The sequence below is a fragment of the Coregonus clupeaformis genome, chromosome 25, assembly GCF_020615455.1.
Source record: "Coregonus clupeaformis isolate EN_2021a chromosome 25, ASM2061545v1, whole genome shotgun sequence".
Taxonomy (NCBI): domain Eukaryota; kingdom Metazoa; phylum Chordata; class Actinopteri; order Salmoniformes; family Salmonidae; genus Coregonus; species Coregonus clupeaformis.
The window spans coordinates 18967612-18983414 of NC_059216.1; the positions used below are offsets into that span (position 1 = coordinate 18967612).

The 15803-nt window shown below is 45.9% G+C and overlaps 1 protein-coding gene across 5 annotated transcripts in view; it reads right to left on the reverse strand.

Moving 5' to 3' along the window:
* map4k5 (mitogen-activated protein kinase kinase kinase kinase 5) overlaps positions 1-15803 on the reverse strand; it is a 132922-nt gene that overhangs the window by 99025 nt on the left and 18094 nt on the right. For all 5 annotated transcript variants that reach the window (XM_041847345.2, XM_041847347.2, XM_041847349.2 and 2 more), the window contains exon 4: positions 2906-2996. In XM_041847345.2, the coding sequence (XP_041703279.1) occupies positions 2906-2996 (91 nt within the window). The remainder of the gene's footprint in view (positions 1-2905; positions 2997-15803) is intronic.

A 15803-nucleotide genomic window follows, 5' to 3' on the forward strand; every position in this document is an offset into this window, starting at 1 on the left:
TGACCCCACTCAGCTACAGACTATCCCCTCCTGACCCCACTCAGCTACAGACTATCCCCACTCAGCTACAGACTATCCCCACTCAGCTACAGACTATCCCCACTCAGCTACAGACTATCCCCTCCTGACCCCACTCAGCTACAGACTATCCCCTCCTGACCCCACTCAGCTACAGACTATCCCCTCCTGACCCCACTCAGCTACAGACTATCCCCTCCTGACCCCACTCAGCTACAGACTATCCCCTCCTGACCCCACTCAGCTACAGACTATCCCCACTCAGCTACAGACTATCCCCTCCTGACCCCGCTCAGCTACAGACTATCCCCACTCAGCTACAGACTATCCCCTCCTGACCCCACTCAGCTACAGACTATCCCCTCCTGACCCCGCTCAGCTACAGACTATCCCCACTCAGCTACAGACTATCCCCTCCTGATCCCGCTCAGCTACAGACTATCCCCACTCAGCTACAGACTATCCCCTCCTGACCCCACTCAGCTACAGACTATCCCCTCCTGACCCCACTCAGCTACAGACTATCCCCCTCCTGACCCCACTCAGCTACAGACTATCCCCCACTCAGCTACAGACTATACCCTCCTGATCCCGCTCAGCTACAGACTATCCCCACTCAGCTACAGACTATCCCCTCCTGACCCCACTCAGCTACAGACTATCCCCTCCTGACCCCACTCAGCTACAGACTATCCCCTCCTGACCCCACTCAGCTACAGACTATCCCCTCCTGACCCCACTCAGCTACAGACTATCCCCTCCTGACCCCGCTCAGCTACAGACTATCCCCTCCTGACCCCACTCAGCTACAGACTATCCCCTCCTGACCCCACTCAGCTACAAACTATCCCCTCCTGACCCCACTCAGCTACAGACTATCCCCTCCTGACCCCACTCAGCTACAGACTATCCCCACTCAGCTACAGACTATCCCCTCCTGATCCCACTCAGCTACAGACTATCCCCACTCAGCTACAGACTATCCCCTCCTGACCCCGCTCAGCTACAGACTATCCCCTCCTGACCCCACTCAGCTACAGACTATCCCCACTCAGCTACAGACTATCCCCACTCAGCTACAGACTATCCCCTCCTGACCCCACTCAGCTACAGACTATCCCCTCCTGACCCCACTCAGCTACAGACTATCCCCTCCTGACCCCACTCAGCTACAGACTATCCCCACTCAGCTACAGACTATCCCCTCCTGACCCCGCTCAGCTACAGACTATCCCCACTCAGCTACAGACTATCCCCTCCTGACCCCACTCAGCTACAGACTATCCCCACTCAGCTACAGACTATCCCCTCCTGACCCCACTCAGCTACAGACTATCCCCTCCTGACCCCACTCAGCTACAGACTATCCCCCCCTGACCCCACTCAGCTACAGACTATCCCCACTCAGCTACAGACTATCCCCTCCTGACCCCACTCAGCTACAGACTATCCCCTCCTGACCCCGCTCAGCTACAGACTATCCCCTCCTGACCCCACTCAGCTACAGACTATCCCCACTCAGCTACAGACTATCCCCTCCTGACCCCACTCAGCTACAGACTATCCCCCACTCAGCTACAGACTATCCCCTCCTGACCCCACTCAGCTACAGACTATCCCCTCCTGACCCCACTCAGCTACAGACTATCCCCCCTGACCCCACTCAGCTACAGACTATCCCCACTCAGCTACAGACTATCCCCTCCTGACCCCACTCAGCTACAGACTATCCCCTCCTGACCCCGCTCAGCTACAGACTATCCCCTCCTGACCCCACTCAGCTACAGACTATCCCCACTCAGCTACAGACTATCCCCTCCTGACCCCACTCAGCTACAGACTATCCCCTCCTGACCCCGCTCAGCTACAGACTATCCCCACTCAGCTACAGACTATCCCCTCCTGACCCCGCTCAGCTACAGACTATCCCCTCCTGACCCCACTCAGCTACAGACTATCCCCACTCAGCTACAGACTATCCCCTCCTGACCCCGCTCAGCTACAGACTATCCCCTCCTGACCCCACTCAGCTACAGACTATCCCCTCCTGACCCTCCTCCCGCGGCTAGACTATCCCCTCCTCCCGCGGCTAGACTATCCCCTCCTCCCGCGGCTAGACTATCCCCTCCTCCCGCGGCTAGACTATCCCCTCCTCCCGCGGCTAGACTATCCCCTCCTCCCGCGGCTAGACTATCCCCTCCTCCCGCGGCTAGACTATCCCCTCCTCCCGCGGCTAGACTATCCCCTCCTCCCGCGGCTAGACTATCCCCTCCTCCCGCGGCTAGACTATCCCCTCCTCCCGCGGCTAGACTATCCCCTCCTCCCGCGGCTAGACTATCCCCTCCTCCCGCGGCTAGACTATCCCCTCCTCCCGCGGCTAGACTATCCCCTCCTCCCGCGGCTAGACTATCACCTCCTCCCGCGGCTAGACTATCACCACCTCACTCAGATACAGAGTGCTGGTAGGTATTGAGTGTTGTCTTGGCTCTTACCAGAGGTAACGCTGGTCCCTAGGGATCATTTGTAACATCCCTGGTATTGAGTGTGGTCTTGGCTCTTACCAGAGGTAACGCTGGTCCCTAGGGATCCTGGTATTGAGTGTGGTCTTGGCTCTTACCAGAGGTAACGCTGGTCCCTAGGGATCATTTGTAACATCCCTGGTATTGAGTGTTGTCTTGGCTCTTACCAGAGGTAACGCTGGTCCCTAGGGATCATTTGTAACATCCCTGGTATTGAGTGTTGTCTTGGCTCTTACCAGAGGTAACGCTGGGCCCTAGGGAATAGGGTGCCTGGTATTGAGTGTTGTCTTGGCTCTTACCAGAGGTAACGCTGGTCCCTAGGGATAATTTGTAACATCCCTGGTATTGAGTGTTGTCTTGGCTCTTACCAGAGGTAACTCCCGAAGTAGGCCACTATGTTGTGGTGCATGCATTCCTTCACCATGAAGATCTCCTGCTGGATGATGGAGAAGTCGTCCCCTGGAAGCAGAGAGACAGAAACACAGCCAAATCAGATGTAGAAACACAGCCAAATCAGATGTAGAAACACAGCCAAATCAGATGTAGAAACACAGCCAAATCAGATGTAGAAACACAGCCAAATCAGATGTAGAAACACAGCCAAATCAGATGTAGAAACACACACACACACACACAGAGACGAGAGAAAGAGAGAGAGAGACAGACACACACACAGAGAGTCACACGCACACACACACAACAATATTCCCCTTTGAGTAACGATAGGACTTGACAGAACTACAGCAACTACTATCAGACCATCACGGTATACTTCTAGACGTCATATTGCAACAGTGACTACTATCAGACCATCACGGTATACTTCTAGACTTCATATTGCAACAGTGACTACTATCAGACCATCACGGTATACTTCTAGACTTCATATTGCAACAGTGACTACTATCAGACCATCACGGTATACTTCTAGACTTCATATTGCAACAGTGACTACTATCAGACCATCACGGTATACTTCTAGACTTCATATTGCAACAGTGACTACTATCAGACCATCACGGTATACTTCTAGACTTCATATTGCAACAGTGACTACTATCAGACCATCACGGTATACTTCTAGACTTCATATTGCAACAGTGACTACTATCAGACCATCACGGTATACTTCTAGACTTCATATTGCAACAGTGACTACTATCAGACCATCACGGTATACTTCTAGACTTCATATTGCAACAGTGACTACTATCAGACCATCACGGTATACTTCTAGACGTCATATTGCAACAGTGACTACTATCACACCATCACGGTATACTTCTAGACTTCATATTGCAACAGTGACTACTATCAGACCATCACGGTATACTTCTAGACTTCATATTGCAACAGTGACTACTATCAGACCATCACGGTACACTTCTAGACTTCATATTGCAACAGTGACTACTATCAGACCATCACGGTATACTTCTAGACTTCATATTGCAACAGTGACTACTATCAGACCATCACGGTATACTTCTAGACTTCATATTGCAACAGTGACTACTATCAGACCATCACGGTATACTTCTAGACTTCATATTGCAACAGTGACTACTATCAGACCATCACGGTATACTTCTAGACTTCATATTGCAACAGTGACTACTATCAGACCATCACGGTATACTTCTAGACTTCATATTGCAACAGTGACTACTATCAGACCATCACGGTATACTTCTAGACTTCATATTGCAACAGTGACTACTATCAGACCATCACGGTATACTTCTAGACTTCATATTGCAACAGTGACTACTATCAGACCATCACGGTATACTTCTAGACGTCATATTGCAACAGTGACTACTATCACACCATCACGGTATACTTCTAGACTTCATATTGCAACAGTGACTACTATCAGACCATCACGGTATACTTCTAGACTTCATATTGCAACAGTGACTACTATCAGACCATCACGGTACACTTCTAGACTTCATATTGCAACAGTGACTACTATCAGACCATCACGGTATACTTCTAGACTTCATATTGCAACAGTGACTACTATCAGACCATCACGGTATACTTCTAGACTTCATATTGCAACAGTGACTACTATCAGACCATCACGGTATACTTCTAGACTTCATATTGCAACAGTGACTACTATCAGACCATCACGGTATACTTCTAGACTTCATATTGCAACAGTGACTACTATCAGACCATCACGGTATACTTCCTAGACTTCATATTGCAACAGTGACTACTATCAGACCATCACGGTATACTTCTAGACTTCATATTGCAACAGTGACTACTATCAGACCATCACGGTATACTTCTAGACTTCATATTGCAACAGTGACTACTATCAGACCATCACGGTATACTTCTAGACTTCATATTGCAACAGTGACTACTATCAGACCATCACGGTATACTTCTAGACTTCATATTGCAACAGTGACTACTATCAGACCATCACGGTATACTTCTAGACTTCATATTGCAACAGTGACTACTATCAGACCATCACGGTATACTTCTAGACTTCATATTGCAACAGTGACTACTATCAGACCATCACGGTACACTTCTAGACTTCATATTGCAACAGTGACTACTATCAGACCATCACGGTATACTTCTAGACTTCATATTGCAACAGTGACTACTATCAGACCATCACGGTATACTTCTAGACTTCATATTGCAACAGTGACTACTATCAGACCATCACGGTATACTTCTAGACTTCCTATTGCAACAGTGACTACTATCAGACCATCACGGTATACTTCTAGACTTCATATTGCAACAGTGACTACTATCTGACCATCACGGTATACTTCTAGACTTCATATTGCAACAGTGACTACTATCAGACCATCACGGTATACTTCTAGACTTCATATTGCAACAGTGACTACTATCAGACCATCACGGTATACTTCTAGACGTCATATTGCAACAGTGACTATCAGACCATCACGGTATACATCTAGACTTCATATTGCAACAGTGACTACTATCAGACCATCACGGTATACTTCTAGACTTCATATTGCAACAGTGACTACTATCAGACCATCACGGTATACTTCTAGACTTCATATTGCAACAGTGACTACTATCAGACCATCACGGTATACTTCTAGACTTCATATTGCAACAGTGACTACTATCAGACCATCACGGTATACTTCTAGACTTCATATTGCAACAGTGACTACTATCAGACCATCACGGTATACTTCTAGACTTCATATTGCAACAGTGACTACTATCAGACCATCACGGTATACTTCTAGACTTCATATTGCAACAGTGACTACTATCAGACCATCACGGTATACTTCTAGACTTCATATTGCAACAGTGACTACTATCAGACCATCACGGTATACTTCTAGACTTCATATTGCAACAGTGACTACTATCAGACCATCACGGTATACTTCTAGACTTCATATTGCAACAGTGACTACTATCAGACCATCACGGTATACTTCTAGACTTCATATTGCAACAGTGACTACTATCAGACCATCACGGTATACTTCTAGACTTCATATTGCAACAGTGACTACTATCAGACCATCACGGTATACTTTAGACTTCATATTGCAACAGTGACTACTATCAGACCATCACGGTATACTTCTAGACTTCATATTGCAACAGTGACTACTATCAGACCATCACGGTATACTTCTAGACTTCATATTGCAACAGTGACTACTATCAGACCATCACGGTATACTTCTAGACTTCATATTGCAACAGTGACTACTATCAGACCATCACGGTATACTTCTAGACTTCATATTGCAACAGTGACTACTATCAGACCATCACGGTATACTTCTAGACTTCATATTGCAACAGTGACTACTATCAGACCATCACGGTATACTTCTAGACTTCATATTGCAACAGTGACTACTATCAGACCATCACGGTATACTTCTAGACTTCATATTGCAACAGTGACTACTATCAGACCATCACGGTATACTTCTAGACTTCATATTGCAACAGTGACTACTATCAGACCATCACGGTATACTTCTAGACTTCATATTGCAACAGTGACTACTATCAGACCATCACGGTATACTTCTAGACTTCATATTGCAACAGTGACTACTATCAGACCATCACGGTATACTTCTAGACGTCATATTGCAACAGTGACTACTATCAGACCATCACGGTATACTTCTAGACTTCATATTGCAACAGTGACTACTATCAGACCATCACGGTATACTTCTAGACTTCATATTGCAACAGTGACTACTATCAGACCATCACGGTACACTTCTAGACTTCATATTGCAACAGTGACTACTATCAGACCATCACGGTACACTTCTAGACTTCATATTGCAACAGTGACTACTATCAGACCATCACGGTATACTTCTAGACTTCATATTGCAACAGTGACTACTATCAGACCATCACGGTATACTTCTAGACTTCATATTGCAACAGTGACTACTATCAGACCATCACGGTATACTTCTAGACTTCATATTGCAACAGTGACTACTATCAGACCATCACGGTATACTTCTAGACTTCCTGTTGCAACAGTGACTACTATCAGACCATCACGGTATACTTCTAGACTTCATATTGCAACAGTGACTACTATCAGACCATCACGGTATACTTCTAGACTTCATATTGCAACAGTGACTACTATCAGACCATCACGGTATACTTCTAGACTTCCTATTGCAACAGTGACTACTATCAGACCATCACGGTATACTTCTAGACTTCATATTGCAACAGTGACTACTATCAGACCAACACGGTATACTTCTAGACTTCATATTGCAACAGTGACTACTATCAGACCATCACGGTATACTTCTAGACTTCATATTGCAACAGTGACTACTATCAGACCAACACGGTATACTTCTAGACTTCATATTGCAACAGTGACTACTATCAGACCATCACGGTATACTTCTAGACTTCATATTGCAACAGTGACTACTATCAGACCATCACGGTATACTTCTAGACTTCATATTGCAACAGTGACTACTACCAGACCATCACGGTATACTTCTAGACGTCATATTGCAACAGTGACTACTATCAGACCATCACGGTATACTTCTAGACTTCCTATTGCAACAGTGACTACTATCAGACCATCACGGTATACTTCTAGACTTCATATTGCAACAGTGACTACTATCAGACCATCACGGTATACTTCTAGACTTCATATTGCAACAGTGACTACTATCAGACCATCACGGTATACTTCTAGACTTCATATTGCAACAGTGACTACTATCAGACCATCACGGTATACTTCTAGACTTCATATTGCAACAGTGACTACTATCAGACCATCACGGTATACTTCTAGACTTCATATTGCAACAGTGACTACTATCAGACCATCACGGTATACTTCTAGACTTCATATTTAGTGCAGGAAAAGTTAAACACGTTGGACTGGACAATCACAATATTTTACTTATCACTAAATCTTTCCGCTTGCTTTGCCATGCTCCAAACCACGGAGGACTTTACGCCACCATTTCAATATGGCCGGATGAATTAATACTTCTACAGTTTATATCATACCACAGCCACGCTGCATATGAACAAAATGAACTAAACGGTGTCCTATAAACTATTACGTCGTACGGAGTTCAGGTAGGTAGTATCTAGTGTAGACGGTCTGTGATTCGCTTGAATTCCTATAAATATACACACGCAGAGTGTTCAGCTAGCTACTAGCTGCTGTCGCTAACATAGCACCACCACTACCACCACTGTAACATCTAGACCAGGGTTGCCCAACCCTGTTCCTGGAGAGCTGCCCTCCTGTAGGTTTTTCGCCTCCAACCCCAGGTGTTACTAACCTGATTCATTTTATCAACCTGCTAATTATTAGAATCAGGTGCGCTAGATTAGGGTTGGAGCAAAAAACCTACAGGAGGGTAGCTCTCCAGGAACAGGGTTGGGCAGTCCTGGCTTAGATTGTTGACAACATGTAACCTATATTTAGTCTCCAATGTTTATTGAAAACAGAAATAAAATGTGCAGAATGAGCACTCTAATACATCGCTACAGTTGTTGGTTAGCTAGCTAGCGAATTTCAGCCATATTAGCATTGACGTGACATCAGTCAAAACACCTCAAAACAAGACATGGGATCAAGAACACAGGATAAAACTAGCTGAAACGAGCCGCCTGCGATTCCCCACATGGCAGCTTCTTGCTATTGTTGCTAGCTATCTGGCGTGTGCCTCGTTTTCGTAAAATGAATCAGGTTAGTAACACCTTGGGTTGGAGCGAAAACCTACAGGACGGTAGCTCTCCAGGAACAGGGTTGGGCAACCCTGGTCTAGACTGTGTATCGGTTGAGTTCTGTTGGACTTCATGCATCCCTTTTGGTAAGAGGAAGCAGGAGTCTAAAACTATGCACTGCAGCGACGCCATCTGCTCTCAATTCAGCAGCCAGTGAGACAGAGAGTGCATCTCAACTGGCACCCTATTCCCTATGTAGTGCACTACTTTTGGCCAGGTCCCATCGAGCTCTGGTCAAAAGTAGTGCACCATATAGGGAATAGGGTGGCATTTGTGACATAGCCAGAGACAGACCCAGGAAGGAGACAAAGAGAACGGGCCCTGGAACACATTAACACATGACACAGGAGTCCGCTGGATATCAAATCAGGAGCTAGCTGCTTCCTCCTCACACTGCTAGGAGAGGACCGTCAGCTGCAGCTCAAAAGCCATAGCATCTCATGCTCTCCATCTGTGTGTGTTTACTCTGCTAGGAGAGGACCGCCAGAGCTCTGGCTTCTAGACTAGAGAGCTGGGAGCACATCATCATGTACCAGGATTGGTTTTTTAAACATGGGGATGCTGCTGAGTGAGGCGTTCCACCTGTACCTGCCATCTGCTGCAATCTAGAGCAAAACATTTATAAAAAAATATCATAAGGTGGCAAAACGCATCTCACATTCTTTATATATATATCGTATTTTTTCTTTACGTATATAGATTTATTTTTTTGTCATTTAGCAGACGCTCTTATCCAGAGCGACTTACAGGAGCAATTAGGGTTAAGTGCCTTGCTCAAGGGCATATCGACAGAGTTTTCACCTAGTCGGCTCGGGGATTAGAACCAGCGACCGTTCGGTTACTAGCACAATACTCTTAACCACTAAGCTACCTGCCAACAATGCAATGTAAGATGGAATAAAATTACGGAATTAAACGTTAGTGAAATGAGAAGGAGCAGGCTACAAGGAGCAATGAACAGGTAGGCTGTTTTTATCTGAATGGGGTTGGGAAGAAAACGCTAAATGTGGCCTCAAATTAGCCCAGCTAGCTATAGCTGTCTAGGTTCTCTAGGTTACTCCAGTCAAGACAGGCACTGTTCTATGGGATGATAAATACACTGAACAAAAATATAAATGCAACAATTTCAAAACTGTTACTGAGTTACAGTTCATATAAGGAAATCTGTCAATTGAAATAAATTGATTAGGGCCTCCCGTGTGGCGCAACGTTCTAAGGCACTGCATCGCAGTGCTTGAGGCGTCACTACAGACCCGGGTTCGATCCCAGGCTGTGTCACAACCGGCCGTGACCGGGAGTCCCATAGGGCGGCGCACAATTGGCCCAGCGTCGTCTGGGTTAGGGGAGGGTTTGGCCGGGGTGGCTTTACTTGGCTCATCGCGCTCTAGCGACTCCTTGTGGCGGGCCGGGCGCCTGCAGGCTGACCTCGGTCGTCCGTTGAACGGTGTTTCCTCCGACACATTGGTGCAGCTGGCTTCGGGGTTAAGCAGGCGGGTGTTATGAAGCGCGGTTTGGCGGGTCATGTTTCACCTTCGCCTCTACCGAGCCCAGTGGGGAATAGCAGCGATGAGACAAGATCGAAATTGGGGAGAAAAAGGGGGTAAAATTCCCCCCAAATAATACAATAAATATATATACAAAAAATAAAATCTATGGATTTTACGACTGTGAATACAGAAACTGATATTTTGGTCACCAAAAAAAGTTAGGGGCGTGGATCAGAAAACCAGTCAGCATCTGGTGAGACCACCATTTGCCTCATGCAGCGCGACACATCTCCTTCGCAAAGAGTTGATCAGGCTGTTGATTGTGGCCCTCTTCAATGGCTTCAAGTTTGTGGATATCGTTGAGAACTGGAACACGCTCTAATACACGTCAATCCAGAGTAGGGCTGTCCCCGGCAAAAAAAAAATCTTGGTCGACCAAGAGTCCTCTGTTCTTTCGACCAATCGATTGGTTGACATTTTAAAACATTGTATTGTTCCATATATTGACACATCCTATGTATTTTTAAATCAAATCAACTATATTCACTGAGCTTCTCTGATGCTTTAAGCACACTGTTTGATTAAATAATTAAGACAAGAAACAAATGACTAGAGGGAGTCTGACCAGCAATTGAATTGATTGTGCCAGTCTCAGACTTGCTGCGCTTAGTAGAAAATAAATAAAAAGACAGCGAGTGACTGTGACTAGCACCCATTGTCTCTTTCTCTCTCCTCCATGCTGCAGCGACCACCACAGAACATCAACAGTGTTTATCACGCTGTCTGTGTTGCTAAAGCTGCAACATACAGTGCCTTCGGAAAGTATTCAGACCGCTTGACTTTTTCCACATTTTGGTACGTTACAGCCTTATTCTAAAATGGATTAAATTACACATTTTTCTCAGCGATCTACACACAATACCCCATAATGAGAAAGCGAAAACATGTTTTTAGATTTTTTTTCAAATGTATTAAAAATACAAAACAGAAATATCTTATTTACGTAAGTATTCAGCCCCTTTGCTATGAGACTCGAAATTGAGCTCAGGTAAATCCTGTTTCCATTGATCATCCTTGAGATGTTTCTACAACTTGATTGGAGTCCACCTGTGGTAAATTCAATTGATTGGACATGATTTGGAAAGACACACACCTGTCTATATAAGGTCCCACAGTTGACAGTGCATGTAGCTCAGTTGGCTACAAGCATGGCGCTTGCAACGCCAGGGTTGTGGGTTCGTTTCTCACGGGGGGCCACTATGAAAAATGTATGCTTGTGGAAGGCTACCCAAAACGTTTCACCCAAGTTAAACAATTTAAAGGCAATGCTACCAAATACTAATTGAGTGTATGTAAACTTCTGATCCACTGGGAATGTGATGAAAGAAATAAAAGCTGAAATAAATCATTCTCTCTACTATTATTCTGACATTTCACATTCTTAAAATAAAGTGGTGATCCTATTATCACGCTGAAACATGAGGTGATGGCAGTGGATGAACGGCACGACAACGGGCCTCAGGATCTCGCCACAGTATTTAAATTGCCAACGATAAAATGCAATTGTGTTCGTTGTCCATAGCTTATGACTGACCATACCATAACCCCACCATGGTGCACTCTGTTCACAATGTTGGCATCAGCAAACTGCTCGCCCACAGGATGCCATCTGCCTGGTACAGTTTAAACTGGGATTCATCCGTGAAGAACACACTTCTCCAGCGTGCTTGTGGCCTTCGAAGGGGAGAATTTGCCCACTGATGCCGGTTACGACGCCGAACTACAGTCAGGTCAAGGCCCTGGTGAGGATGACGAACACGCAGATGAGCTTCCCTGAGACGGTTTCTGACAGATTGTGCAGAAATTCTTCGGTTGTGCAAACCCACGGTTTCATCAGCTGTCCGTGTGTCCGGGTGGTTCGTCTCAGGCTATGCCGCAGGTGAAGCCGCCGGATGTGTAGGTCCTGGGCTGGCCTGGTTACACGTGGTCTGCGGTTGTGAGGCCGGTTGGATGTACTCTCAAATCCTCTAAAAGAATATTGGAGGCAGCTTATGGTAGAGAAATGAACATATTTGACATTTTAGTCATTTAGCAGACGCTCTTATCCAGAGCGACTTACAGTTAAGTGAGTGCATACATTTTCATACTGGCCCCCCGTGGGAATCGAACCCACCACCCTGGCGTTGCAAACGCCATGCTCTACCAACTGAGCTACACGCCATTCTCTGGCAATAGCTCTGGTGGACATTCCTGCAGTCAGCATGCCAATTGCACACTTCCTCAAAATTTGAGACATCTGTGGCAATGTCTTGTGTGACAAAACTGCCACTCTAAAATGTGCAGTATTGTCACACAAGACATTGCCACAGACGTCTCAAATTTTGAGGTGCACAAGGTGCACCTGTGTAATGATCATGCTGTTCAATCAGCGTCTTGATATGCCACACCTGTCAGGTGGATGGATTATCTTGGCAAATGAAAAATGCTCACTAACAGGGATTTAAACAAATTTGTGCACAACATTTCAGAGAAATAAGCTTTTTGTGCATATGGAACATTTATGGGATATTTTATTTTAGCTCGTGAAACATGGGACCAACACTTTACATGTTGCGTTTTTGATTTTTGTTCAGTATAAGATTGTGGCTGCTACAAGTTAGCTAGTCTTGTCTGTAGCTTAGTAGAGTCTCTCTCTCTCTGCCTCCGCCTGCTCGCTCCCATCTCACCGGCACCTCTGCAGCTGCAGCAAATAGAGGGCCAGCCTCTCGCTCGCGCAGCAGTGCTCAAGTTTAAAAAATGTACAGGGTTTTAAAAAATTTACATATAAATTACACACAAAAACTGCCCTCAATAACATATTTCCACTATCCGGATATCCAACAAAAATTCATTATACTATTCTAATAGTAAAATGATTTCAAACCCCAGTCCCTACTTTGGATATACAGTGGGGGAAAAAAAGTATTTAGTCAGCCACCAATTGTGCATGTTCTCCCACTTAAAAAGATGAGAGAGGCCTGTAATTTTCATCATAGGTACACGTCAACTTTGACAGACAAATTGAGAAAAAAAAATCCTGAAAATTACATTGTAGGATTTTTAATGAATTTATTTGCAAATTATGGTGGAAAATAAGTATTTGGTCACCTACAAACAAGCAAGATTTCTGGGCCTATCCTTTTAGTCTACCGTGTGAGCCTATCCCCGATCTACTACTGCAGAAGTGACACTTGGCCTTCATTCTCGATTCTGTCAGGGGAGAGGACAGGTCTAGCCTGATCCCAGATCTGTTTGTACTCTCTTGCCAACTCCATTTGCTGCTCATTGTCAAGCAAATGACAAGGAGTTGGCATGACAGCACAAACAGACTGGAACTCAGGCTAGAAAAGGACAGGTCCACAGACAGGGTGGGTTTGAAGGTGGCGAAGCTGAAGGGCTGGGGCCTGCATTAAAGTGTCTCAGAGAAGAAGTTCTGATCTTGGACCAGCTCCCGGCTGTCCACATAAATCGTATTCATAATGATATAAAAGGTTGAACTGATCCTAGATCAGTACTCCTATGCTTTATGGATACAGCCCTGACGTTACAGTTGGGAATACAAGTAAAAAGGGGGCATTTTGAATATAAAAGGACGACTAGTGTGTATGATTAAAGAGAGTCTACTGAAGTGAAGACGTCCTCCTGTGTGCTCTGTTGCCACGGGCTGCCTCACAAATGCCACCCTATTCCCTATTCAGAGCCCTTGGCAAAGTAGTGCAGTATAAAAAGGGAATAAGGTAACACAGACCCAACCGACCAACCAGTGCTACTTCTCATATAGCCTACGGACCAGAGCACAAGACTGAAGCAACAGGAGCCAGGTGGCACTGGCCTGGCCACATAACCAACCACTAGCAATATTGTCCTTTAGCGTCAATAATACAAACCATTTAGATTAGGAGTATCGTTCTCAGAGCAGTGAGAGAAGGGTAAATCTGTGTGTGGCGTGAATGGCCCATCCGTGTTAGCTAGCTAGAGAAGAAAAACAAGCTTTAAATAGCTCTCTCTCTGAGAATTACCTGGCGTGGCGAAGCTCAATTTAACTCTAGCTTTAAATCCTCTTAGCGGTACTGTACTTCACGTCTCCACTGACACTAGACAGACCAATCTCTTCCTACTCGTCTCTACTACGAGACAGACAGACAGATCTGTACTACACTGCTCCATCCTCAAGACAAGAGGGGCTTCACAGTTCAGTGTTTTTACTGGCAGTAACTGAGGAATTCTAAAGAAACCAGTAACCTCATACATAACTGCTAGAAATAGAATACTGTAATAGTGCCGTTCATATCAAGCACTTCTGAGAATGCTTAATTTGTAGAGGTGATTCCATGGGCCTACATAGAGCTGAGAGCCTTATGTCAATACAAGAGCCTTTCTTATTGCCCAGAAGAGAAGGGGTCAAGCTGACATGGTTAGCCCAACTGTAAATGTCTTGTTTTAACAGTGCAGAGACGACCTGTTGACGCTGCCATTTCAGATATGCAGCAAACAACAGGCCAGGGAACCACAAACGTTTCAGCAAGAGGACCATTTCAGCGAGTTATTGAGGCGCCGAAGAGTACACCAAGGTCTGCATCCCAAATGGCACCCTACTCCTTAATATAGGAACTATTACCCATAAGGCACTGGTCAAAAGTAGTGCACTATAGAGAATAGGGGGGCAGTGAGACGCAGACACAAAGAGCGATCCACACAGAGAGCGACCCACAATGTTCTCATGTTGCTGGAAGCCTCAAAGCTAGGCCACTTCCTGTCAGAATGAGCGCTTCCCTCGGAGATTGAGAAACCAGTGGTGCGTCTCAAACTGCACTTTATTCCCCATGGGCGCTCTGGTCAAAAGTAGTGTGCTATATTAGGGTAGGACTCAGACACCACCTCCACACCAACCACAGGGCTTATAGGGACGCAGTCACCAGCTCCACACCAACCACAGGGCTTATAGGGACTCAGTCACCAGTTCCACCTCCATACCAACCACAGGGCTTATAGGGACACAGACACCAGTTCCACCTCCACACCAACCACAGGGCTTATAGGGACGCAGACACCAGCTCCTAACCCTAACCCTAACCCTAACCTCCGCACCAACCACAGGGCTTATAGGGACAGAGACACCAGTTCCACCTCCGCACCAACCACAGGGCTTATAGGGACGCAGACACCAGTTCCACCTCAGAACCAACCACAGGGCTTATAGGGACACAGACACCAGGGCTTATAGGGACACAGACACCAGTTCCACCTCCGCACCAACCACAGGGCTTATAGGGATACAGACACCAGTTCCGCCTCCACACCAACCACAGGGCTTATAGGGACACAGACACCACCTCCACACCAACCACAGGGCTTATAGGGACGCAGACACCAGTTCCACCTCCACACCAACCACAGGGCTTATAGGGACACAGACACCAGTTCC